The following is a 27275-nucleotide window of genomic DNA, read 5'->3' as shown; positions in this document are numbered from 1 at the left end:
GGAATCCTTAGCTATTTGGAAAAAGAAAAAGAAAACCAAAGTAGTAACAACACAAGGAAGGAATGTTGCAGTGGCCACCCGGCCAGGTGAGCTATTTCTTGAGTTGGAGGGACAATGGTTTGTTGCTAGGAGTTTCTGTACCAGAAGAGTTGAAGTTCTAGTTTCCATCCTCATTTGACACTTAAAAGAGATTATCTTTTATTCTGAAGATATGTTCTGAATTATGTATCTGCTTCTCATCTACCTAATTATGGCCTTGTGGGTAGGAACCTTAACTTATTCTTTGTTGTATGCCTTATAGTACTTAATTAAAATAGCTGGTTGCATCTGGTGGGTTCTTGGTAAATTTTTCTTTTGATAGTGGTAGTGGTGACCGTGGTGGCAATGGGGGTGGTGATGGTGATGCTGGTGATGGTGATGACAGCTTCATATAGGGATCCAAGTTGGAACTTGTCCAACTAGATTGCAGATGGTGGCTGCACCTACATCAAGACGTTCAGTGTTCCTCCTTCATCTTCCTCAGGTGAAAACCTTTCACCTTTAAGACTTAGTAAAATGTCAACTCTTCTTGTGAAATCTTTCCCAGTTTCTCCCAGTAGAAGCAATTCCTCCCTTTGCTCTGCAGGCTAAAAATGCTACTAAAATACAATCAGGGGCACCTGGGTGGCTCAGTTAAGCATCTGACTCTTGATTCCGTCTCAGGTCGGAAGACCATCTCAGGGTCGTGAGATCAAGCCCCATGTAAGATTCTCTTACAATTCTTAAGATTCTCTCCCTCTCCCTCTGCTCCTCCCCACTACTCATGGGTGCTTTCTCTCTCTTAAAAAAAAAAAAATCACTCTAAACTACAGTTAGTTATTTATGAAGCTGTTTTCTCTACTTAATTTTGAACTCCTTGAGGAAAAGGACTCCAAAATATTCAACTGCCTCCTCAGGTTTGTACTTGACACCTAGCTGACATTGTATCAATCTGTGTTGTTCAATACAGTGGCCACATGAGACGATTTAAATTTAAATTGATTAAAATAAAATAAAAAATTCAGTTCCTCTGTCACACTAGCCACATTTCAAGTATTCAATAGCCACATGGGATGACACAGACAGAGAACATTTCCATCTTTGCAGAAAGTTCTATTGGACAGTGTGCTACAAATGTTTGTAAAATTGAATTAATTTTTCATGTAGTGATGTATCTATTAATCTGCTTCATACTTACTTAAGGCTGGGCCTACATAATACTTAACCCACCAGAGACTTCCACAGCTTTGTGTTTTTAGTATTCTAACCCGCTCATCTTGTAGATAAAGAAACAGATCCAGCAAGGTAAAGAGACCTAGCTGCCCAGATCCCATGGCACATTAATGATAAGAACAATTTAATCGGTTGTATCCCCAGAAACCAGCACAGTACTTAGCATCCAGTGGCTGTCCCATACTTACTGCTGAATGAAAGAATGGAAAAAATGGGAAAATTCTGGTTCTTCCTATTCCTTACCCAATGCTTCCATTTTACCCCACTGCTCATCTGTCAGCCAAAATGGACCAAACTGAACAGTTGCTTCCACGTTTTTTTTTTGCAACCACACTCATACTGAGCCTGAGAATCTATAGGAAAAAGAGAGGGCAGAAATTGCCCTAAATGCCTCTTCCCTGTCCCCGATTCTCCCAGTTACCTGTCTCCATGTGTTGCCCCCATCAGAAGAGATGAACACACCAATATCAGTATATGAGAGCTCCGGGCCAATGTTGCCTGAAACATAAGCAGATCATTTGTAATTGTTTGCAGATTTGGGACTGGGGGGGAAGGCAGCAGAGAGTAAAGGTTTTCCAAGTTATGTTTAAAGTTGATGTGGAGTGCCTGGTTGGCTCAGTCAGAAGAGCATGCGACTCTTGATCTTGGGGTCATGAGTTTGAGCCCCCCATTGGGTGCAGAGATTACTAAAAACAATGATTAATTAACTTTTAAAAATTCCTTTAAAAATAAATAAAAATAAAGTTGATGTGTGTAGTACTTTCTTGGTATCATATCAAAAACCCAGCAAGAAGAAAAAAACAATACGGGAACCAAAGTAAATAATATGACAGGAATGCATCTTTAAATGGTAAGAATCAAAGACTCGATATTAATGAGCTTGGATCTCTTGAACTATTCATGCTGTTATCAACAGTCTCTTAAAATTGATCATGATAGGTGCTCCTGAAGGTGGCAAAGAGTGGAACAGTAGACATTCGTGCAGAAGCTGGGCCTAAGGACAACTTCCTCCTCATGTATAATTGTAGCCTAAGGAAAACCGGTGTGTGTGTGTGTGTGTGTGTGTGTGTGTGTGTCCATGTGTATACATGTGAGTGTGCATCCAACTTAAACATGTCCACTTGTCCCTTGAATGCCAAGCAGCTGAATGACCCAATATTATAGACTACGTAACCAAGTTTACAGGGTGCCCAGAATAAAATGACCCTACTCAGCAGATCATGGCCATCAAGCAGGGCAGGAAAAGAAGGCATCTGGTTTGTGCCACTCTTAACTGCCTCTATCCCATCACCCCTTCATTCTTTCTTTCCCATTCTTTTTCTTCCCCTTGCACATCATCACCTTGTGGTTATGTTCATTAAAAAAGGCAGTGATCAAGATTTTCTAGTCTACCTATGTTGCCCAAGGATCCCCATTGGGAACCCCCCACCTCAGAGCCCAGAACAGTGCCCCAAATGTAGTAGTTAATTGCTCAATAAATAATTGTGGAATGGATGAATGAGTCAACAAATGATTAAGTCATGTTCCAATGTTGATGTGCATCTGGGGAGGTATCAAGAACCAGGAAAGTACCCTAAAGATGTAAGAATTTATCATTTTGGCTGATATTTTTTTCTTTAAAAATAGCAAGAAGGGAATGTTAGCTCCCACACATCTGTAGCCTAAATAAGAGCACAATAAAAATGCAATAATGAAAATGTTAATTGAGCTCCTGACATTTAATGCTTCAAAATGAGAAATTAAAGCCAGGCTACAGCTTGTCAAGCTCCCATCAGCACCAGGGCGTACACAGCTAGCCAACTTGTTTTGACACTCAGGCTTCCAAAAATAACCCTGGGACTCACAGCTCAGGCAGTAGGTACGAGAGGGGTAGGGAGAGGCACAGTGAGCAGCTCTGTGGAGATCTGTCTGGAATCTGGAATTCAACTCTCCAGACAGGGTTTTTGGAAGACACAGATGAAGAAAGAAAAGAGGGATGGGACAGAGAATGTCAACTCCAATCATTTGGTGATGGTTGCCTGCTAAGAAGGATTCTGAAGCCAGATTTGGTTTCAAAAGAACAGAGCATGGTGATCAATCAGTCATGTCTACCAAGGTGGTCGAGAGCGAGAGACGGAGGCAGGTGCAGAGTCACCCTTGACCTGGAATCTGCTGTCCCCGTCATGGCTTCTTAGGGTCTCTCTCATCATCTCATACCCTCTGTAGGAGCTGATTCTGTCAACTATCTAAGCCCCTCTTTCAAAGTTCCACCAGACTGATTTTAGAGGTGTTGTGGTGATGAGAATCCAAGGCTCATAAGCGAAGTCTATTTTTGGAAATATCTTAGGTCAATTGAAAGGAGCCCTGAAAGAAATGCTGCTAACAGCAGGAACCAGAAAGTTCGTTCCCAGGGGAAGGGACGGAAAAGCTGTATCCAGGACAGTTGGATCTAAGAACATGGGCAGTTCCTAAGTGGCCCCATGGGGAATCTCTGATAGGAATAATTTGGGTTCTGGTATCAGAGAAGGAAGACTTGAAGAAAATGCCTCACTGGCAAAGTGAAACCAGGAGGCTCCCCAAAGTGGTCTCTGGTCAGGTTGGAAGAAGATGTAGCTGTTCCCCACTGATGTTCCCCACTGAAGTGGTGCAATGGGAGAGAGGAAGGAGAGACACACAGAGGAACACAGAGTTTCTCTCACCAATGGCTTAGCTGGTAAATCCTGAAGGTTCCACTGCCCTTTTTGGCAGCTTTAAACAACTTGTAAAAACTCCCATTTCCTCTCAGGGCTACCTTTCTTTGCTTCTTAGTTAAACACTTGTGCAAAAAAAAGAAAAAAAAAAAAAAAACATAAAGAGAGGGAGAGAATTCTGTAGTCCTCTGGAGTAAGAGATGCTTCTTTCACCAGCCCAGATGCCCATTCAGAGGATTAAGGGCTCAGTGAAAAAGGAAGCAGACAGTGCACAATGCACTGCAGGGAGGAACGTGCCTCCATGGAGCTTCAGTTTCTAGGAAGCCTGGTACGGAGCCGGGGGGTAGCATGCATCCAGCACGTGAAGGGGCTCAGGACTAGTTCTGGCTGGACAGAAGAGAACTAGAGCCAGAGTGTCGGTGTGGGCCTGAGACCTCTTCCTCTTCCTCCTGCATCACCTCATCTGTAAACTGAGGAGAAGACTCATCATCTTTTCCGCATCATAGAGCTGCCATGCAGTTGAAGCACAGAGAATGCTTTGCACACTGTAAGGCACCGTGAAGACCGGGGGTCTTGACGCGTAGGCTTGAAAGCACAGTGGTAAGAATATTTAGAACCCTGGTGTACCTGCTGGCTACAGGCAATTGTCAAACTCTCCAGACTGGAATTCCATCTGCCTTCTGAGACGGCTTCAACTGGAGTTAGAGATGGCTCCTGGCCTCCACGCAGCTCCCCCGAGACCACACCTCAGAGCAAAGGGGAAGAGGCGGTGAGCAGCGGGAGCAGACGGGAGGGAGCCCAGGGTCACAGACACCCAGAGGCAGGTGAAATGACAGGATGTGCAAAAGGGCCCTGGAGAGACAGGCTCCATGCCAGCCACTGAAGACATCCATTGCTGACTTCGTAATTATTTTCCTGACAGCAAACAACCTCCCAGGGATAGCAGACAAGCACGGTAAGGAGAAGCTGGGCATGAGGAGGCATGTGTCCATGACCCAGGGCTGGCTTTCTGTCGGGATCTGTTCAGCTGTGTTACATCCCTTCCAACGTCCCAGGGCCATTTGTATGGCAAGGAGCCATACAAAGTTATAAATGTTACAAAGGGGAGAGGAAAAGGCATTAGTAAATTCTGATATTCAGTTGACCCTTGAACAACATGAATTTGAACTGTGCGGGTCCACCTGTGATTTTTTTTTTTTTCCAGTAAATACAGTACAGCACTGTAAATGTATTTTCTCTTCCTCATGATTTTCTTAATAACATTTTCTTTCCTCTAGCCTACTTGATTGTAAGAATACAGTATACAGTACATATAACATATAAAATACATGTTAATTGACTATTTATATTATTGGTAAGGCTTCTGGTCAACAGTAGGTTATTAGTAGTAGAGTTTCAGGGACTCAAATGTTATATGTGGATTTTCGACTATGTAGGGATCGGCACCCTTAAGCCCCACGTTGTTCAAGGGTCAAGTGTCTACGGACAAAACCCTTTCAAAAACAAATCTTTGGGGTGCCTGGGTGGCTCAGTTGGTTAAGTGTCTGACTTTGGCTCAGGTCATGATCCCGGGGTCCTGGGATTGAGCCCCGCGTCAGGCTCCCTATTCAGTGCGGAGTCTGCTTCTCCCTCTCCCTCTGCCCCTCCTCCTTGCTCTTGCTCTCTCTCTCTAATAAATAAATAAAATAAAATAAAAACACATCTTTAATGTGTCCATGTTTGTTAATTTATAAAGGCTTAACATGCGACTAATTTAGCAGCACACAATGGTCACAGGTAAAATCTACAACTAATCCCACCTCACTACGCTCTGAGCACCCTGCTGGATCTTGTGGACATACTCTTCTAGCTCTAATTTTTACAAACTCCCACAAGGTAGGAAAAAAAAGAAACCTGTTTTATAAATGAGGAAAACAAAGCCCAGTGGTTGAAGAACTAAGCCAAATTCACAAGGCTAGTGTCAGAGCTCAGCTCGGAAAGCAGGACACCAGCATTCCTGAGTATATTCATTCAGTCATCATAGGCCTAGTGTATGCATATGATTTATGGATTCTGTTGAAGGAGACGCACAAATCACAGTCTTCTGATACAAGACCAGGGTTAAATTTCTGTAATATTACTGATGATAAGACCTAATGTGTATTGAGCATTCAGTATGTCCCAGGCACTGTCCGAGCACCTTAAATCTAGTTCTTCATTTAATCCTTCAATTCTGTTACGTCAATACTGTCAACCCCACTTTGCCAATGAAAATACTGAAGTTCAGAGTGGTTAAGTCACATAGGACAATGCCTGGCTATGTAGTTGGCATATTAAATAATATTAACTTTTATTATTGATTACTGTTTTCTTTTCTTTCTTTCTTTTCTTTTCTTTTTTTTTTTGATTACTGTTTTCCATGTTGCTTCTATTCCAAGCCAGGGTGTCCAGCAGGCCTGGAGGAGAGGCAGAGAGTGTTGCAGTCCTTGAGTTGGGAGGTCTAACCCACAAGGATTAGGGAGTGTGGGGATCACTCCCCAAGCCAGAACAGCAACAGAGCCTGCCCTCATCGCTCGCTAACCTGGATTGAAGCCTGTCCTGAAGCCAGTGGTGTTCCATACAGGGATTCAATCCCTACGGGGTTGACAGAAATGGCCTGGAATGCTCGAGAACTACTCTTGCTGCAAATCTGATCCACGTGGTCAGTCACCGATGGTGTTTCAAAGTTCCTGCAGCTGGGGGCATGGAGAAGGAAGTCGTGTCTAGGAGAGCAGTGACCAGGAGCCAGAGGTTCGGGTTGATGAGACAAGACAAAATGTGCCATCTCAGGAAGTCACTGTGAATTTATCTGCTTTCATTAGAGAAAAGCCTAATACCAGAACTCTAACTTCAGAGATTAGAAGCCTGCCTTACTTTATGGCATCAATGTATTCCTGAAAGGTACATGTAAATCAAACGCATGCTAATCAGAGCACATTCCCCAGAGACTTTCACTTTCATTTCAGAGTTGCTTTATCTTCATTTCTGATGATCAGTGGACAGTGGTTCCAACAATGCAACCTTAGGGGTTTTTTTGCCCTTTCCCCCAGGCTCTCGGCCAAGTGGTTAATCATGTGTAAACAAACCTTTACATGCACCAGAGACCTCCTGATTAAAAATAGCTCTGGGGTGAAAGCCTTTGCAAAGAATTCTCTGTGTAAAGAGAAAATTGCCCCAACTTATATTTGGTGAGCTGGCAAGTTCATATATCAAAGGTGTCTTAAAGTGAGAATTCCCTATGACAAACAAGCTTTCTGATCAGTCAGTTTACTTTGAGAGGAACTCTGGCCTCTTGCTAAGCACAGGGGACAGCTCTGTGACTGTGTAGGATGCGCAGTAACTTAGAAGTTACAAGTGTCTGGAGCTCTTTTCCTGGGTCACGAGACTGGCCCTGGGGTTCCATAACCCTGCCTATTTTCTGGAGGGAGTGCCCATCACTTTCACCCAAATGCTCAAATGAGTCCAAAAAGGTGATAAATATTCCAGAAGCTGTCAGGGAGGAAGAAGCACAGGGAATGTCTTTCTTACCTGTAGCCACCACGAGTCCTGGGGCTGTCTCCTTGCTAGAAATTCTTCCTGAGGAATACGGATTTTCAGAGATCTGCAAGTGCAGGTGTAAGGAGCAGAAGGGCTAAAATGCAGAAGAAAACAGCTTCATTCCAGAAAACTTCTGACACACACCCCTGCCCCACCAGAGATGAGGCTTCCAGAAACAGTCACACACTAAGATTTGGGCAGGAGACATTTCTGCCTGAGGCAGCTAGTATGTTCATATCAGAAGCTGCCCCCATCACAACTGCAGGCCCCCCCTCCCTTCCTCATCCCTGCCCCATCCATCAAGGTCCAGTCCATGGTCAGCCTTAGGAAGCCTCCCCGACCATTCCCTCCCACAGAATGATCCTGACCTTCCCCTGTTTCTGATCTTGACCATCACATCCTGCTTTTTAGAGCTGGAGGCGGCCACCGGGAGGGATGCAGAGGGGAAGCTAAGTGAAGCAGGCTCCAGGCCCTCTACCCTCTTCTTCAACCAGATTGTTTCTGTTTCTCCTTCACATTATTTGATTCCTGTTTATAATGTTACTTGAATTTTACCTAAAATGTTTGAAGACAATGTCTAAAACTAGTAGAAAGTTATTTACTCATTTATCCTTTTTTAGGTGTTCTGAAAAAGGATGAGGGATTTATAGATAGGTATCCTATATAATAAATAAAAACAAGAGAATGATGAAATTGGGGAAAGGAGAAAATTAGGTTAGGAAAATAAGATAAAGCCATGGGTAAGGCCTAGGAAAAAAGAAAACTCACACTATGACCAGCTCCTAGGTGGGTGCGCATTTGACTCTGATCTGCCTGGAACCCCAGCTGAAAAGAGGGGGTTAGACTGAAATCTACAAAAAAAAGGAAAGGCCCTGTCTGCCCCCATATCCTCAGTTATTATTAACATAATGTCTACAATGTGGAAAGTTGGTAATAAACCTTTTTAACAATGGCAAAAGGCAGCTTTTTGCTAAGAGAGAAACATAACCATTTCCGAGGCCTTGGAAGAGTTGCTCACACAGGTCCTTTCTAAGACACCACAGAGGGTCCATGAATTTCACTGTTAAGGATCTGCCTTCCCTCCCCACCTAGAGCTGACACACCTGAGGGCAGAGAAAACTTCTTATGCATCATGTCCTCCAGACTGCCTACCCCAATATTCCATACACCTGGCGCACCCTGGGAATGCTGACAGAGTAACCACTGTCCCATGTGGACACACCAGCCTGACCTCTCCTGGGCTGGCAAGGCAACTTTTGCTTACCTTGACATCTATCAAGCACTTACCAAACTGAATCATATCAGTAGCAGTTAGCAGGTGTGTTTCTACTCCTGAGCCCTGTCTGGGACCCTGGAATACAGGCACTGTCTCTTAAACATGTCTTTATCTTACTAAGAGTTGGAGTACATAGTGTATTCTCAGTACAAGCCTGTGAGTTTCAACTGAGCTTTCCATCCAAGTGGTATGGCAGTCTGAGCCTGGAGATCATCGCCCTGGGGGTTGTGGGAAATGCCTGCCCGGCACCAGCCAAGTTCCTAAGACCCCTGACTGGAAGAAAGCCCCTGATGGGACATCCCCAGGTGACCAGCTTGCCCTGTGGAATTCATGTGAGATAGGGTGACTGACCAGCAAGCAGTGTACTGGACTTCCACGCAGGTCCACATCTGGGGCTTGAAGTAGGCGCCAGTCTCTGCCCTTGTTGTAAGTGATGTACGTCTTCACTTGGTCATCCACCTTCTTGTTTGCCAAGAATATCCCTTTGATACCTGCTACCTAGGAAAAAGGGCAAGAGATGGAGAACCATGTTGAGCCAAATGCTGATAATCTTGGAGAAGCCCTGGGAGAAGCCCCAGCACTTCCCACAGGGTGTTGGGGGTATAAAAGAAGAGAAGAGGAGGAACATGGTGAGAAATGCCATATACCATGTGGTCTTTGGGAGAAGTTTAAGTTCATCTCTTCACCCTCTACCACCTGCCCCTGACCCAGATGTCCCACTGCCCTTTTACCCATGTGCTTTTTCCCACTTGATATGTTTCTGCATTCTGTTCATAGGATCTTATCCTTGATTAACAATTAACATTCCCTCTGAGGCGGCAGTGGTTGATAACAACCGAAGCGGTCACCCCTTCTGTGGAACATGTACTTTGGCTCAGGAGGAGCTTGTAGGCAGATTTTGAAAGCATTAATGTATAGTCCTTAAGGCTGGAAGTTTAGCCTCCTGATTAGTAGTGAGGCAGATATTTTCAGGCAGACGACCCAGCTTGGTGACCTGGCATCCATCCTTGTGTGATCCTGCATAACTTCCACGTCACCTTTGGGTCTCAGCCAATGGTCACTTTGAAATAGACAAAATCAACTCTGCCCTTCCTCTTTTTCCTCAACTGGCTAAGCATGGATACATGAGATGATGCAGAGCACTCTTGCCAGAGTTCCTGATCTACTGGAATTTGCATACCCTTGATATTAAGAAGGGAGAAGATCATCGCCACAAAACAAGAAGCTAGAGAATTAAAAGAAATTTATGATTCAGAAATGTTCTAGAGTAAGTCAGATTCAACTCAAACTTTTATTCCTTCCATGTCTACATTTTGGGCAATAAGAACAGATGTTCTGAATGACAACAGTACCTCAAAGAAAGATTCCCTAACTTCCTGTACAATCTCAGCATGTTCCAAAGCCAAAAGGCAAGTCAACTCATTTAAATGTATATAAACATGAGGTTGAATGACAGGTTTTCTGGAAAGAGATATCTCAGAATTTTAAGTGTATTTATTCTCTATTCTTTGAGGATCATGGTTAACTGAGAGAGTACCAGTGGGAAAGAATTTCATAGAAGTGAGCTCTTTTATTTTTTTTAATGACATAATTTAGTGGGTGAAATAAGAAGTTTGTTTTTGTTTTTGCTTTTTTTTTTTTTAAAGTAACCGGACTGCCCTTGAAAAAGAATGCCAACGCAGATAAAAACAAACAAAAAATGGACAAAGAATGTCAAGAGGAAAACAGAATTTATCTGGGAAGGACACCACCAGGGGAATTTGACAAATGGCCAAAAAAGGAATGATTAAATTCCTAACTTGAACAGAGGGTGGGTACGGACAGAAGCCAAGGTGGGAGGAGGGGCACTGGTGTCAGAGTTCTGTCCTTACCGGACAAACCCTCCCTGCCCTAGCTGCTTAAAGTCACTGCCATTTTGGGAAGACTGGCATCTTCTATGCTCATCTAGGGGCTCTGAGGCTCTCCTATCACCTCAGTCTTTAAAAACCAACAGCAAAAGTATTTCTCTTAAACCTGACTACCAATTTATTCCTCACAGAGAATGGATAGAACCATCTGTCTGATGGAGGCCTTTTGGTATTTTCTTTAGCCATGGAGCTGGTACTTTTTCTGTTGGACCACCAGATAATGATTCTAGAGAACTGTCTCCCGTAAGCCAGCTGGTCCCCTCCAACATGTGCCCAGGGCCTTGGTGTCTACCTCCCTGGAGAAATTTATAAGTCCGACTTAGATTTCTGAGCCTGTTCCTGTGGGGCTCTTGTCACCCCCATCCACTGCCTCCTAGCTGGATGCATCACAGCATGAATTACTAGCCATTCAGTTGCCTCTTGGGTTCTTCTGGATGAGCGTCTTTGGAAAACGGAATGGTCACTACCACATTTTCTCACTGAGCACCACACCACTTGGATGGGCATTTTTTGCATTCCCTACATATTCTGAGAGCAGAATCTGGAGAATGGGGTCTGAAAAGACACAGGAAGGAGAGATTTCCAGGGAAGCCATCTGCAGCTCTGAAGGACTTTCTCCTATAGTTGAATATGAGCCATCTCCCTCCAGTCTGAAAGAACCAGAACACTTCCGATTTTTATTTGGATTGCTCAAAACCCTTACATTAATCCTGAATTGCTTCTTGGCTCTAAATTGTGTATAAATAGCCTATAAGTTTAGAGGGCACTTTGCTTCTGTGTGCCCTAGGCCAACAGCTTTCAAACTTCTTGACTGCAACCCCAGTACAAAATGCATGTATGCTACAGCCTAGGACTCATACCCATGTACACATGCATGTGCGCACATGTAGGCACATGTATGTCTCTGACGCAAAAGTATCATGAAACACTACTAAGCCTCACTACATACGATATAAAGGAATGAGAGAATGAGACACCCATTTTAACTCTTCCACCCAAGGAGGTACTTGGCATCTGATAAACTCTGACCATGTTTCCTCCCACTGTTGTTTAAAATCAGAAGCATGGCTTGCAGCTGCCAGTCCCAGAGTTCAAAGAGAAGGGCACCAGCTTGGGATGATGTCCACAGAAGATGGTAGTACACGTACAGGCCTGTGTGGCCCACTTTCCTTCTGGGAATCAATTTGAGGTACGAAGGGGAACTGACAGCAGCCTCTTGGCAGAGCACTGAGTCCAGGTGGTATGGGCATCTGTTGCTCACCTCCCTGGGCCCTTAGGACAAGGAAACCAGGGCTCTGCTGAGAAAAGCAATTACCATGGTCTGCCTTGGGCTGTCCCTAGAGTGGGACGGGTGGTGAGGGGCCGATGAAGGTAAGGCGGGGAAAGATGTGCCTGTGGAGTCTATAAGCAGCTGTCCATCTGGCCAAAGATGGGTCACTCAAGTTCATGATAAAGCAATGGTGGGGAGCAGGCACAAGGGACAGGGAAAGCAAGGGAACATCAATAAGATGGGCAAAGAAAGCAGAACACTTAAGATGACTCAGAAAGTCTCATTTTATCCATCCTAGTGAGTTCCACATAGTCATTAGGAAATTCAAATTAAACCCACACTAAGGTACTACTAGGCTCCTCTCACAGTGCCACCCCCCCACACACACACACCTGATAATGCCAAGTGTCAGTGAAGATGTGAAGCAACCAGAACTCTTACATCTCAGGTGAGCATGCAAAATGAGAATACCACTTTAGAAACAGGTTGGTGGCTTTTTATAATCATATTCTATCACATTCAACCCAGCAATCCTACTCCTAGGCATTCACCCATGAGAAAGAAAAACTTATGTTTACATGAATGTTTATAGAAGTTTTATTCATTACCACACAGAACTGGAAACAACTTTAATGTCTTTCAACTGGTGAATGAATAAACAAACTAGGGCACATCCACATAATGGAATACTACTCAGAAATTAAAAAAAAAAAAAAAAAAGGAACGTCTACTGATATTCAACAACATTGGTGATTCTCAAATGCATGATTCTAAGTAAAAGAAGCCAAACTCAAAAGACTATCTACTGTATAATTCCAATCACATGAAAATCCAGAAAAGGCAAAACAGGAGAGAGAAAGAAATCAGACTGGTCTGCCAGTGATTTGGGGTGGGAGAATGGTTGGCTACAAAAAGGCCATCAAGGAAGTATTTTGGGGTGACAGTTCTCTATCTTGATTATGGTGGTAGTTACACAACCACATACCCCTATCAAAACTCACAGAACTGCATACCAAAATGGGTAAATTTTACTATACATAAATTAGACCTCAATAAAAAAATAAATAAATAAATGTGAAAAAAATGCATAGTGGGAAGAGCCTGGCCTTTTTATTCAAATATACATGGACTGGTTCAAACATAGCTCTACCATTTTACTATCTGTGTGATCTGAGCCAAGTTACTAAATTCTCTGCACCTCTGTACTCTCATAGGCGCCAGGGGGAATGATACCTACCACAAAGAGATATGGCAATAGATAGATAGACAAATAAATAAATTAATTAATTATATTTTATATATATATATAATTTAGGGTTATGCAAACCAGTACTATGGCCACTAGCCACATATGGCTACTGAGCACTTGAAATGTGGCCGGTAGGACTAAGGAGCTGAAGTTTAACTGTATTTTATTTGAACCAATTTGAACTTCAATTTAAAAACCAACACCCAATTCTGTTATTGGCAAACTTTTAAGTATGTTTGGCATAACTTGGGTATGTGAATCTACTTTTTCAACTGCACATTTTATGAAATGTAAATACTGATCAAGTATCTCTGATGAAAATTTAGCATATGAATTGAGATATGGGGGAAGTGTAAAATACACTCAGAATTTTGGAGATTTAGTATGGAAAAATATAAAATATCTCATTAGTAATCTTTCAAATGGTGCACATACTAAAATGATAATATTTTAGGTATTTTGGTTAAATAAAATGTATTATTATAATTAACTTCACCTGTTTCTTTTACTTTAAAAAATGTGGGTGGTAGAACATTTAGAAGTGCATCTGTAGCCGACATAATATATTTTTCAACAATACCAGTCTTAGACATTACCTGGTATGCTGTTGTTATTATTATAATGAGGTATGAGTTGGATGTTTTACATCCAGGAAAATATTGAAGAAAATGCATCCAACCCGCAGCTCAGAGCAATGTTTCCATAATATAACTGAGGGTGTTGGAAAGAATATTTGTTTCTTGATTTATCAGTGGAAAGCAGCTAAGAAGAAATGTAGTTTGGAGTTAGCGATGTGAAGAAGCCACAACAAAGCTCTACGTGAAAAGGGTATCACAGAATAATGGTGAACACACATAATAGATTATATTCATTGTCATCATCAGACTTGTTTTGATGGAACAGGCTCTGACACCTTAAAAAAGAAATTATTATCTGGCCTTTAAGAATTACTTTCTCACCTGATTATGTAATTACAGCCATGACAATATTGTACTTGGAAGCAGGGATTAAAGGAAGAATGAGAAGAGACTCTCTACAGAAGGAGACTGCTCCAACAGACCAAGAAATAAACAATATCTCTGCTTTATTCAGTTTTAGGGAGTTCAGAGGGGGTGGATTCCCACCTACTGGCTTCCAAGGTCTTTTAGTGCCAAGACCTACAGGGTGAATTCTCAAGTAAGTTCTCATTTTCTTTGTCCCCTTCCCATGGTCAAGAAGAAGCCTGAGAGGGCCACATGCAAGATGGAGTGATACACTAGTAAATAGATTTAAGTGGCTATGCTCATCCCGAGCCAACTCACATCTGTGTTACCTAAAGGCATCTCTGACATTTCAGACAAGGTTAAATAGGTGTAATATCCTAACACATCATAATATAAAGTTATACATTAACTTGGCATAGGAGACTGCATCATACATCCAAATATCATTTTTAGGTATGTAGATGTAGGGGAAAAACAGAGAGAAAAATTTGCCCATCAAATAAATGCCCAACTCTTCAATTCAGCTCTTTACTAGTATCTTTGCGATATTTATCCCCACTGTTCCCCAAAGTCACTCAACATTCCATGAAAATGGGCATCTACTCATCAGACTCTGGTTCTCATCTCATGCTGGGATTCCACCAGACATGCCTTTCTTCCAAGCTCCAGTAATTCATCCTTTAAGCCAACTTATCTCCAAGTCCCCCCAAATTCCTCAAGTTAGATTTAACTTTCCTCTTTAGTGATTCTACAACATGGAAAATCACAGCTTTAATACAAGTTAGTTTGTGATCACTAACTACTCTAATAGTCATGTATCTTTCCAGTAGATTGTGAGTCTCATGCACCACCTTCATCTCATCAAACAAAATATACTCTATGAAAGTGCATTAATTTAGTTGAATTGAATGTGAAAGCCTCCTAGTTTTCCCAGATGCATTACTCAAGGGCATTCAGAGTCCAGAAAAATTATAGTCTCTTTGCTAACTGGCCATATGGCACACAATCTCAGTTTCTAGGAGAATCTCCAGTGAAGGAGGTTAAAAACTAATGACCCCTAGAGACCAATCAAATTCAGCTTTATCTCCAAATCACAGAATGCATCTCCAGGTACAAAACAGCAACACCCTCTAAAAGCCTTCAATATGGTCATGGTCTAGATAGTGTCCGGATACGATTTATTCTCTTGGTATTAAATGCCTTCTAGAATCTAAACTCCAACCGCCTATCTGGCACTCATTCTTGTACCTGATGAGCATCTATTTGATGCAATTAGATTGGCTAGCTCATGGTCTTACAAATCTACACCATCCATCTAGTTCTTGACTCATGCAGGTCTTAAAATATGGAATGTCTTCCACTTCTTCCTCTGCAGGGCAAAAAGATGATAATCAGATTGGTAACATTGCAAAAAAAGAACTGGGCATATACAGCTCATCTCCAGGTCCACTATTTTGGGGATTTGCCTGCAAAGATCACATTCTCTGTACCTCACTGCCGTGGTGTTCTAGGAAGAGGCTTCCACAAGAGAGCTTCTGATTTACTATTTGTGCATGTGACTAGATGGGTGCATCCAGGTCTGGCAGGCAGTATTAGCAAGCCCACTTGCTCCTACATAACTTTTAAAAGCAATAAAGCTGACATTTGATCTCCACTTGTCTCACCCTTTGTCTCTGTTTCAACTGACTACAGTCTGGGCAGGTAAAAAAAGGAACTTTGTTCACAGACTTCTTCAGAGCCCAACAAACTAGGTTGCAAGCTTCCAGAGGGTAAGAATCGGTATCTCTTCTGCCTTTCTCATGGGCTTTAACACAAAGCAGGGTCCCAATGAACCCAGATAAAATTAAATGAGAACAAACTCAACACAACTGGTTTTAAAGAAGTTGCCTGGCCTGGTATGTCTTGCTTCTGTATACATGGAATGACACCATGCATTTTCCCCCTAAAAGACCAAAAATGCATGACTGACTTCAGCAAGACCAAAAAATACACATATCTAGGCATATTCTTCATTTTGATCCATGCTCCACTTCAGATCAGAGTGTCTCACTATTCACAATGACCAAGGTGCTCTTTATTACAAAAAGAACAGCACAGTACCAAACTCACCTGCCTTATCGATAGGGTCAGAGACACAGGGATTTCTCAATTGGAAGGTCATCTGCAGGAATGTCTACCCTGTCCTACTGAGGTCTGACCACAGGAGTATGAATAATCGTCCATCTCTATAGCCTCACTTATGCGAACAGGAACCTGGTTCCAATGGCCTCAGTCCTAGGAACATTTCATCTAAACCTTCCCACCAGAGATGACTTACTGCCCAATAACAAAGGGTATTTCTGCCTCCAGGTGTGATTAGAGGCATGTAAAGGTAAGCTTCCCAAAGCCCTTTACACACCTTAGTCATCTTTACCAGTTTTTGTAATTCTAAGAAAAAATCTGGGCCATTTCCCAAACGGGGACCTTGTTGTTAAGGGAATCAGCACTTGTCAACAACGTCCTAGGAAATCATGGTATTTCTACTGATTCTGTTTTACACCCAGTGCCATTCACTTCTCTCTCTCTCTCTTTTTTAGTGTACTTCTATTCACCCCCAGACCTTTGTGCAGTCCTCTTACCTAATAAAATAACTAGAATCTTTTACCACTCTCAGTAACTTCGATACCAGCGTAGGGATGCTAGAACTTTGCCAAGCACTGCTCAGAAGACACCACAATAAAGCAGGAGCCCCTACACTGATCTCTCTATTCTGAAAGCTGCTCCCATGCCTCAAAGATGAAAACTCGTAAGGGAGCAGCTCACCCACACCATCTTAAGCTACTGCTCATGACAGACAACTCCTCCCTCCATGAATGAATGACCTCCACCAGCGTAGCAGGTGTCAGTCTGACCACCAGTCACTAGTGAATGCTGGATAATGAAATACACCCCTTTACTCAAATCAATCCATCATACCAACAAGGTAAGCACTGTGGCCAGGACCATCAAAGGTCATATGCGGCCATTAGAGACATAAAAAGTGACCCAGGCTTAAGGTCACTGAAACAACTCATTTTTCTCTAGTTCCTCTGTGGAGTCACTTGGTTTCCTAGATAAATTAATTCTTTAACTGGTGATCACATTTAAAAACAAAACCTCAATATAACTGAAAACTCAGTAAGGTGATCATATTAAATAACAACTCAAAGTAAGTCAAGGTCAGTTCTTCACCATACTCCGATGTTGGCCTCTGGTGGCATTTTAGGGAAACCCTCATCCCCAGCACTGATATTCACTTTTCTTTTCCTGTAAAACTTGTTCATAAGATGTTATTTTCCAAATAATTTAAGATATACTAATAGATACGTGCCTCCACTCAGAGTCAGTATACTGAGTTGAAAAAGGGACTTAAGCGAGCCCACGTAGGTCAAATACCTGGGCATCTGGCTCATAATCGTGCTCATCCACAAAAGAACATTCACTTCAGCCACCATCTATTCAAGTTTGCTGAGTCAACCACCACTCTAGATGCTTTACTTATGTTCTCTCTCATTCTCACAACCATCTCATTAGGCAAGTATTTTATCCCTGTTTCACAGGTGAGGAGATGGAGGCACAGGGAAGCTAAGCTCCTTGCCCGAAGTCACACAACTGCTAAAGGTACAGCTGCCATCTGAACCCAGGACTGGCTGACTGCAATGCTCGTGTTTATCCCATTAAAACTCCTCCAAAAGAGAGGCAGACCCAGGTGCAGGATCATCTTGGGTACATACCTCATACAATTCAATAATAATGTTTCCCATTAGACCTCGGCTACTCTTAATGTTCTCCATGGCCAGGGTGAAGTAGATGCCACGCACGTCTGAGATGTAGAGGTTGTACGTGTCGTTCTGGTTCCATTCTTGGACGGCTGCAAACACTTGGTTCTCATCGGTACTGATGATGTGCATGTCCTGGAAGAAGACAGAACACCTTTAAGGTGGCAGATCTCCATATCCCTCTGCCCATGGGGACCCAGAGTAATTACCATGACTTATGAATGATGGAGAAAAAGCCTGAGTTATAGGCGATGTTAAACAATTCTGTGTCGGACCAAGGCTATAAATTAAGAGCTTCGTGATTTCTGTTCCTTGCTAAGTGACAGTAAGATGGGTGTAAGGGGCTTTGGTGGGTATCATTTTCCATGGCTTCAAGGGATTTATCCACTTTCATTTTTTATTTTTATATCTGAAAGTTAGTGTTAGCGCTAACGGAGACATACAGCTTTGCCAGAGGAAACTCACACATGCAAAGACAGGGCTTATCCCTTCTTTAGATCTTCATTTACATTTCCAAACTTTTTAGTGTAGTGGTTGTGAAACTTCTCTTCAGGATCTTCAGAGTCATAGGGATTTCGAGAAGGGTGGCAGGGAGGCAGAGCCAGTGGGCGGGGCTCTGGGCTTCCAGCTCTTTCAACCAGAGCGGCACCCCTTGAATCTGTTTTATCCTGGAGTTCTGTGTGATATTTGGGGAGTAAAAGGTGAGGGAGGTTCTGCCGCTAATAAAATAATATTTCAAAATCACTGATAATAGCAGAAAGGATACTCAACCTGGAATTTAGTGTTCTGGGTCCTAGTAGGAACTCTGCTAGAAGTTAGCTATATGATGCAGGATGTGTCTGTGTCCCTGAGCTTCAATTTGCTCACCAAAATACTGAAGAGGTTGGGCTACCGCTAAAAATAGCTAACATCTGAGCACTATTCTAAGTCATCTAAATGTATTATTTCAGTAAAAATCCAAATAATTCTACAACAGAGGTAGTATTATTCCCATTTTACTGAGGAATAAACTAAGGTATGCAGAGGTTTGCCAACTTGCTTCATATTACATAACCAGTTAGTGGCAGAACCAAGTGTTGAACCTCCGTTGTAGGGCTCTAACCTAATTGTGAGCTTCTAACCATTTGGATATAGAGCCTCCAGATCAGAAGTTGCAATCCTATGACCCATGTGATGAATGTGAATCATAAATGTTTGGTCTGACCACAGCCTCTACTGAATACCTGATGGTGTGGTCTTTTAGGTGAAGTCAGCACTCAGGAAGACTCAGCCTTAAGTACCCAAATGTTCTTATAACCTGCCTCTTACATATTCATGTTAACTTCCTGGTCCCTGAAGTCACTTTAGTTTGTATACTTGGACTAGAACATTTCTAAAATCAAATCTAATCAGTTCACAATTCAAAAGAGTTTATAAAAGCCAGTTTTCGTATGTGGCTAGGCGCTGTACAAAGATGATCACAAACTCAAGTCCTTCCCTAAGGAATTCATGCTGTCAGGAGGAAATGTTGACACAGATGAACACTGGACATAATGGATGCAGTTAAAAAATTCATAACTACACAGGTATATATGGCAAAGAGTAATGGCATCCTGAGAAGGCAGGAGAGGACCCTGGTCACCGTGGTGGCAAGCATTCATAGTAGGGGCACGGGCAATTGGAGCTGACAGTGAGTAAATCACCAGGCTGGGTCTAGCTTTTACCTTGTTTGACCAACCTTTCCCAGAAATGATTTCAGCAATAAAAGGAGGTAGCAATGTTTATAATATCACAACTGTGGAGCGCTACTCCAAGACATTTTTCAAAAGGAGCAAGCTCATTCAATTTGGACAACGAGGAGGTGGGAAAAGTGAGAAGCAATCTGGATCTTTTTATTGGAGAATCTGTCAGATCTCAGCGTCTGGCCTTGAACTCCCTAGGTCACCTTGACAGACCTCACTAGCTCATTCGTGCTTACACACCTTATAGAATTACAGGATCCCCCACTGAGCTGCTTGAAAATGGAAATAAGGCTTCCTCTTAAAAACCCTGTGATGAAATTGTGTTGTGTTGGTGTGGAATGAAAGCCCGAGAACCCAGTAGGAGGGGAAACAGCAGCTGCAGGAAATATAGATTAAATTCATTTACCCTGTTAAAAATGCAGTAGAAATGCTGGGCTTTTCCCAGATGTTTTGGTTATAAAAATGAATGAGCTAAGTTATTTTAGACTAAACTAATGTAAAAGAAGTGGAAACAACAACTTAAAACACGGGGGCATGGTCGGGATGAAAGGCAGCCAGCTTAGCCGTGAGTGGGGGTGTATCGCCTGGCGTGCAGGCCCTGCAGGCTCTGGGGCACAGGGTGCTCTCTAGCAGCCAGGACGCTGCGGAGTCGGCTTGAAAAGTTCTTAATTCCCGTAAGTCACTTAGCTAATAAATGGTATTACTAATATTTAAACCCAAGACTATCTGAATCAAGAAGCTAAACTCTGTTATCAGTGGGAGTATAACTCTATATGCATCAAAATGACCTGGAGATCTTAAGAGCACACAGACTCCCATGTCCCACTGCCTGAGGTTCTGAGTCAGTGTGTCTGGTTGTGAAGGCTTAAATCCTACCATCTGAACCAGCCTTCCAGACAAGTCAGGTGCATGCAGTCTGGGTCATCACTCTTTGAAAAAGCTCTGAACTACGTGTCCTCTCTCCAAATAGATCTTCTAGTTGAATAGGGATCAACAAATAATAACCAGAATACTAAATGTTCAAGAAGAAATAAAAGCATTTTCAGTAACATTGGTCAAATAGGGATCTGAATGATAATTAAGTGTATTTCCTGAATCCTGTGATCTCAATCTAACCCCAAAGCATGTGCCACCTCCTTCCAAAAAAAAAATCAAAGACATTCTTCCTACTCCTGAGAACATGCAGGGTGAGATCTGACTGGGATGAAGAGAGACACCAAAGTGGGGAAAAGCAGTAAGTAAATTCTGATTGGGACTTTACTAAACTGGAACTTGGACAGCATCAGACATAACCACATTCATGTTTTTATTTGGAGAACAATTATAAATAACACTCCCCCTATGCCCTCCCATTAATCTGGAGGAATCATAGCTGCCTTTCGCAAATCTAAACGTGAGACTTCGTAGGTAAACAATGGTGAAAACACTTCCCCGTGATTGAAACATTTTCGTGTAATCTGGGCTGAATGTAACTGTATTCATTATAAAAACACACATGCTATTCAGCATCAGCCATGCACCAGACGTTATAACAGAAATGCAGAGAGGACCAAGATGTAGAACCTGACCTCAAGCAGATGCCCAGTGGTGGTGGGAATGTCATACACTCTTGGCCTTCTCTGAAGCTGACTAAGGTCCCCGGTACAGGTACTGATAGGAATACAAAGGCTTATAGATGGGGGTGGGGGGGGGCAATCCATGGAAATGTGTGGAACCTGAGTGGCTTGAAAGCAGTTTTTCCCTGAGGAAGGTGAGGACAGACAGTGGCCACGCTTACGGGGCTCTGCAGGGCACACCTAAGTTTTACCCAGAAGGAAATACAAAACTAGCACAAGATTTTAAGCAGGAAAAAGGGAGAATTAGAACTGACCAATGCAGAGATTTGGTTGGGGAAGACCAGCTTCATTGTGTGATCACATTTGTCACAGAGGCAGCGTGAAAGGTGGATTTCGGTGGGGCAGGGGGAAGGCTTACGAGGTGGCTGTAACAATCTTAGGGAGGGCCTAAACTAACGAAGCAGGTCTTCCATGAGAACCCTATGAAATGGACTGGTGAGATATCAGGGAGGCAGAACCCATAGGGGATAAAGGAAAAGGGCATATCTTTAATATGTCAGATATCTGACTTACAAAATCCTCTGCTTCTTATTAGTGTGCTCATACAATCATAATCAAATACTCATAATTAAATATGTGTGTAATTATTTATTCTATGCCAGTCTCTCTCATTAGAGCCCATAAGCTCCCAGAGGGCAGACACTGTGTCTTTCTTATGTATCACTTCATTTCTAGCACTTACTAAGTATCGATAGCACATGGTAGCTATCCAATAAAAGTTTCTGTATGAATGAATAGATGGAATAAGTAAACACAGGAGAAGGATGAAATTTTAGGGATATAATATAAGGTAGAGAAGCTGAGCTCAGTTCTAGAGTTTTTTTTTTTAATTTTTTTTAAGATTTATTTATTTGAAAGAGAGAGAATGAGAGAGAGCACATGAGAGGGGGGAGGGTCAGAGGGAGAAGCAGACTCCCTGCTGAGCAAGGAGCCCGATGCAGGACTCGATCCCGGGACTCCAGGATCATGACCTGAGCCGAAGGCAGTTGCTTAACCAACTGAGCCACCCAGGTGCCCCTCAGTTATAGAGTTTTAAAATGGGATCTTTCAGGGGAGGTACTTCAAAAAAGCAGTCCAGGGTTCAGTGAGTATGGGATGGGACTATGGATATAGACATCACCAATATGAAGAGAAGGGATAAGGTCACCTAGGAACCATGCAGAATGCCAGGAGAACTTAGGATCATCAACATTTAAGGGTGGCAGGGGAAGGAGATCCAGAAAAGTGAATCAGAATAAAATACTCCACAGGGAAGAGTATCAGGTATGGATTCTTTTCCAACAGTGTCAAAAGCTCCAGAAAGGTTTAAAAAAAAAAAAAAAAACAAGATAAAGTTGTAGAAATGTCTATTGGATTTGGCATGGAGGTGCTCCCTGGTAACAATGGCTAGAGGATTTTTGGTGGAATAGTGGGGAGAGGGGTGTGGAAAAGCAGAAGGCAGCTGACAGTGGGTTGAAGAGAGGATAGGAAGCGACAAAAGAAATTAGAATTACAGATAACATTTTAAGAGTGTGACTGCGACACAGCAAAGAAGGATAAATCAGTATTTGGGGAAATGTAAAAATTAAGGAAAACTGTCCTAAGGAAATTAAGGAAAAGGTTAATATCACTGTCATTATCATTATAATAAATTTTCTCAAGCATATTTCCCTCTCCTCCCTTTTATTATTCAAAGTGGGATTAAACATTCTACTTTCAACTAAAAGCAAACCCAGACTTAGGTAGGGAGAGCCTTTATTTGCAAGACTATTGCAATAGGGAGAACACTCTGGCTATCATATCTGCAAGCCCCTCAGAGTGAAGGTAGGAAAGAATTATTTTTATGTAGAGAAAGTAAAACAAGGCTAGAGAGAACAGGGTGTGGGGAGCAGGGTGAGCAGGTGGCGCGAGAGGGGGCCATTGAACAGGAAACCGTCCTCCTTACAATCAGGTGACTTTCAGGAGTGTGGTTAAGAGGGGTTGTTCTGAGTTCTAGTGCCTGCGTGAGCGCCCAGGAGTGGGTCAAAGTTCAGGCACTAGGCAGGGAAGGTGAAAAGCCACACTAAGTCTGGTCAAGTCAAATTAGCCAGCATTTTGTCCAGATTGTCCCCCAGTGGGGACAAAGAGTTCAGTTAACCATTTATAAATAAAGAGTGAGGATTTGGTCCTGTCAAAGGTAAAGAGGCAGGTTTCTGCATCTTAGCGAGGCGCATGGGGGAAGAGTGGTTTTTTGCAGTGAGCCACCTCCAGGAACACAAAAGAGTTGGGTATTTCTTAAACCTCGCTGTTCTCCAGAAGCACTGGGCTCAGTGAAGTTCAATGGTACTACGATGCCCATTTCACAGATAAGAAGACCTGGGCTCCTGGATAAGCAAGTGGCAGAGAGGGAAAGAAAGCTAAGGGCTTCGTGCTCAGAAGCTCCATTGCCTTTAGGCCAGGCTACCATGGCTCCCTGTCACCTGCCTCCTTGCCCCCTGCTGGTATGTGCCTTCCATGTCCCACCCTTCCTCCCCCCCACCCATGCCCAGGGACTGGTTATGGAGGACTCAGCACAAGGTTGCTGCTCCTAATAATGCCACTCATTATTAATGGTGTTCATTTCATTCTCTGCAAAACACTCCAAGCCACGGAGTGCCCCAGGGGAGCATGTTCTGAACAGACAGGCTGGGAGGAGAGGTGTGAGGGCAGTGATGACAGGGAGCTTCTCCTTGTTCTTGTTTTTAAGCAAGATACCCAACAGCAGCCGCAGCTCCTGGAACAGCAACAACTTGCTCAAAAGCCATTTCCATTTTTAAAAACTCCCACCCCCTCTGTCCTCACCTCCTCGGCCTAGGCTAGGAAAATCTGAGCCAATGCTGGCTAATAAAGGGGATCGATAACCATCCAGCTATTTTCACAGCAGCCCTCATATTAATGAAGCTGCTCTGGATGGACTTCTATAAAAGGGGCCGCATGGATGGTACTCCACCACGATAAATTGCCATGGGGTTGCTGATCGTTAATGGAGTGTTCCAGGGTTGTGATCAATCCCAGGCTTCATTTGTCCCCACCTGCAGCCACACTGCCCAGGGGAGCAAACTGTTTGTTTTCCTCGGAAGGTTAAAAATACATAAGATATGCACACAATGCAGAGACAGAACAGACCTTACACAGGGGATATGGTTTGGAAAGTTCCCGAAATGCTTCTCCTGAGCCAATACATGGAAATCATCAAGTTACTGCAAGGGGTCTTTCTCCTTCAGAAAGAACATGATTACGAACTTCCCCTTCCTCATCTTCTCCAAGCAGGGATACTCCTTTCCTGCTTGGGCTTAGAATATCTGATGGGTACATCCTGTAATCACAATGCTATATAATGGTCTCATACCAACCAGTCACAGAGAGGGTAGAGAAAATGAGAAATTGATCCCATGGCCCCCGAGGCTACTTAATACAGTCCCTGCTCATCCCATCAGCCTCCTCTCTCTCTCTCTGCAACCCAGTCTCTTGAGATGATGTTTCACTTTGTTGAATGAACCATATTCTCTCTCTTAAAATAGGGCCTGTTTGTGTCTTTTCTATTGGTTTTCCAACCCTTGTTTGCAGGGTTAACTCCTTAATCCTCTTACATATCATCTTAAACCTTACCTTCTTAGGAAACTTGTCCTCAGTATCCATATAGGTAAGCTCCACCTATTATGTCACAATGGTCCTTGAACTTCTATCCCTATAACACTTCCTACACCTACAATTGTTTGTTCAATGTCTCTCTTCTCAACCAGAATATAAGCTCCATGAAGGCAGACACCATTTGTGGCTTCTTTTCTACTCTCTCCATAGAGCTTAATTTAGTGCCTGGCACAGAGTAAAAGCCTAAATGGGAGAAAGAACGGTTCAATGGATGAATAAAAGAAGGATCAAACAAATGAATGGATTCATGCATGCACATATGAATGAATGAATGAATGAATGAATGAATGAATAAAACAACCAGGGGTAGACAGTTACCCACCTTCTTGTCCCATAATCCCTCCCACCTTGGTACTCATTTAGCCTTTCATGATGTTTCCCAGCACCAGTTTACAGACCCAAATCTCTGCAACATTACATCTGAGATGTGTCCAACCAGAGACTTGGCTTTTTTTTTGCAGCCTCATTAGGTGATGCAATTATATCCTGTCCATGTTCAGACTGAGGTTCTAAGATCCAGCTCCTCCAAGAAGTCATTGTTCACAAGGGATGGAGTCCACAGGGTAAGTTTTATGATTTTCCAATAGAGGAGTTAAAATGCCATCATTTGATATTAACGTTATAATAAATTATTCCTTTTTAATTACTCATAGTGGCAGAAAGGAGCAGAAACATAGGCTGTGCATTTACATTTGGCTTTAAAATGTGGAGAGAAGCATGAACTCCACAAGACTCACCTGTGCACCTTTATGCACACATACAATAAAGTGTCTGGGCTCCCTCTGGGCCCTTCTGAGCCTGTCCCTCTATTTGGCAGTAAGGCCCTTGCAAGAGGGAGGAACTCCCAGAAGGGACTGAAGTGATACAGGATGTATGAGATACAGGGAATCAAAGCTCTTGCCTATATACCCTGCTGAGAGAGGAATAGAGAACCCAGGTTCAGGGCCATCAGCAGAGGCCAGAGTCCCACAGTGGCAAGTCAGGTTCAATGCCAGCTTGTCTCCCAGGCAGAAGTCAAACTTCCCTGCCATCCAATGTGGTGGCCTCTCCCTGCTGCTTTGTCGGACAGGACCCAGGGCAGCAGGTTGGACATACCTTGGGCAGGGAGTACTTGGGCAGCTTTATCTGGGTGAAGGCCTCTCTCCGATAGGACACGTAGTAGCTGGCTCTTCCACCAGTTGTCACCTGGATCATAAGAGAAACACAGAGAAGTCAGATGGCACCAGGGATCATGGCCAAGTTGAAAAGTATTAGCTTCTCCATCAACAGCCACAATAGGTTTGTGATAACCTTTCAGAGAGTATCCCTTGCTGGCCCTGAGCCTCCAGTCCCACAGCACTGAGTTGCTCCCATGTCATGACATTTAGACAACAAACGAGCAATGACAACAGTCTTTCCCAGTGGTTGGCATTTTCGGTGAGAGCAGAGACTCTGTATTTGGTCACTGTGCTCTGCATATGTACACACCTAATAAATAGTTTCAACTGCAAACAGAAGCTACTGATGTGGGTGGGATGTACCAAAGATTGATTTATTCTGCCTTAAAAGAAGTTTCTAATCCATTGTCATCATGACATGATTGTGAAATAGATTTTTTTTCTGAATCTAAATAACTACTATTGCTCAAAAGCTCTTGTTACTTTGAAATTAATTTCATTTCTGATCTGAGCACAATTTTTTTTCCTTCATATTTACAAATCCATGCATTGAGTGGGTGCTTTTTGGTTCTTTCCATGTGCAAGTTATTGAAAGGAATCGAGGGTCAGAGGAAGAACACTGGATCGGGAAGTGAGAAATGCTGGGTCTGAGTCCCAGCTCCGCCATCTGATGGCTGGGAGAGTCAAGCTCTGTAATCTCACTTGGGAAGGATGGATTCTTATAGGAACCTGGAAGCCACTCCAAGAAATGGTCCTCTGGCCTGGGCTTGTTGAAAAGTCCTACCAACATGGCACAGCCCTGCAGATGGCTGCTCTCAGCCCAATCGCCCTAACTCGGGGGGACATTAATATTCACCAGAGATGACACCAGAGGCTGTTCAGAGAAAATAGCAGGACGACAATAGCAACCCGGCCTCTGTGCCGAGGAGGCAATTACTGGAGGCCTCTGCTCTGTTCTCACCAAGCACTTGCTGGAGGCGGGCCGGTCCTCCCACTCCAGTCCAAACCTGGCGCCCATCCACAGCGGCTGTGGGGAACAGGCGAGGTGTCACATCTCTATTGAAAACCACCCATTGCTCCTCACTCCAAGAGATGGCATCTCCCATGGCTCTCCCTAGCTCTGCACAGACTGGAAGCACACAGACTGCCAGGCAGAGCAAATGTTAGAGTCCACAT

The 27275-nt window shown here is 43.2% G+C and overlaps 1 protein-coding gene across 3 annotated transcripts in view; it reads right to left on the bottom strand.

Moving 5' to 3' along the window:
* The window catches only part of SORCS3 (sortilin related VPS10 domain containing receptor 3), a 569814-nt gene that overhangs the window by 86388 nt on the left and 456151 nt on the right, over positions 1 to 27275 (bottom strand). For all 3 annotated transcript variants that reach the window (XM_032423232.1, XM_032423230.1, XM_032423233.1), the window contains exons 8-12: positions 26038 to 26127; positions 17913 to 18092; positions 9103 to 9249; positions 7467 to 7569; positions 1673 to 1749 (exon numbers count right to left, since the gene is read on the bottom strand). In XM_032423232.1, coding sequence (XP_032279123.1) covers positions 1673 to 1749; positions 7467 to 7569; positions 9103 to 9249; positions 17913 to 18092; positions 26038 to 26127 — 597 coding nt within the window. The remainder of the gene's footprint in view (positions 1 to 1672; positions 1750 to 7466; positions 7570 to 9102; positions 9250 to 17912; positions 18093 to 26037; positions 26128 to 27275) is intronic.

The sequence above is a fragment of the Phoca vitulina genome, unplaced genomic scaffold (assembly GCF_004348235.1).
Source record: "Phoca vitulina isolate PV1807 unplaced genomic scaffold, GSC_HSeal_1.0 scaffold28, whole genome shotgun sequence".
NCBI classification, from domain to species: domain Eukaryota; kingdom Metazoa; phylum Chordata; class Mammalia; order Carnivora; family Phocidae; genus Phoca; species Phoca vitulina.
Note: the sequence above shows the minus strand (reverse complement) of the source record. Positions and strands in the feature narration are given on the sequence as shown.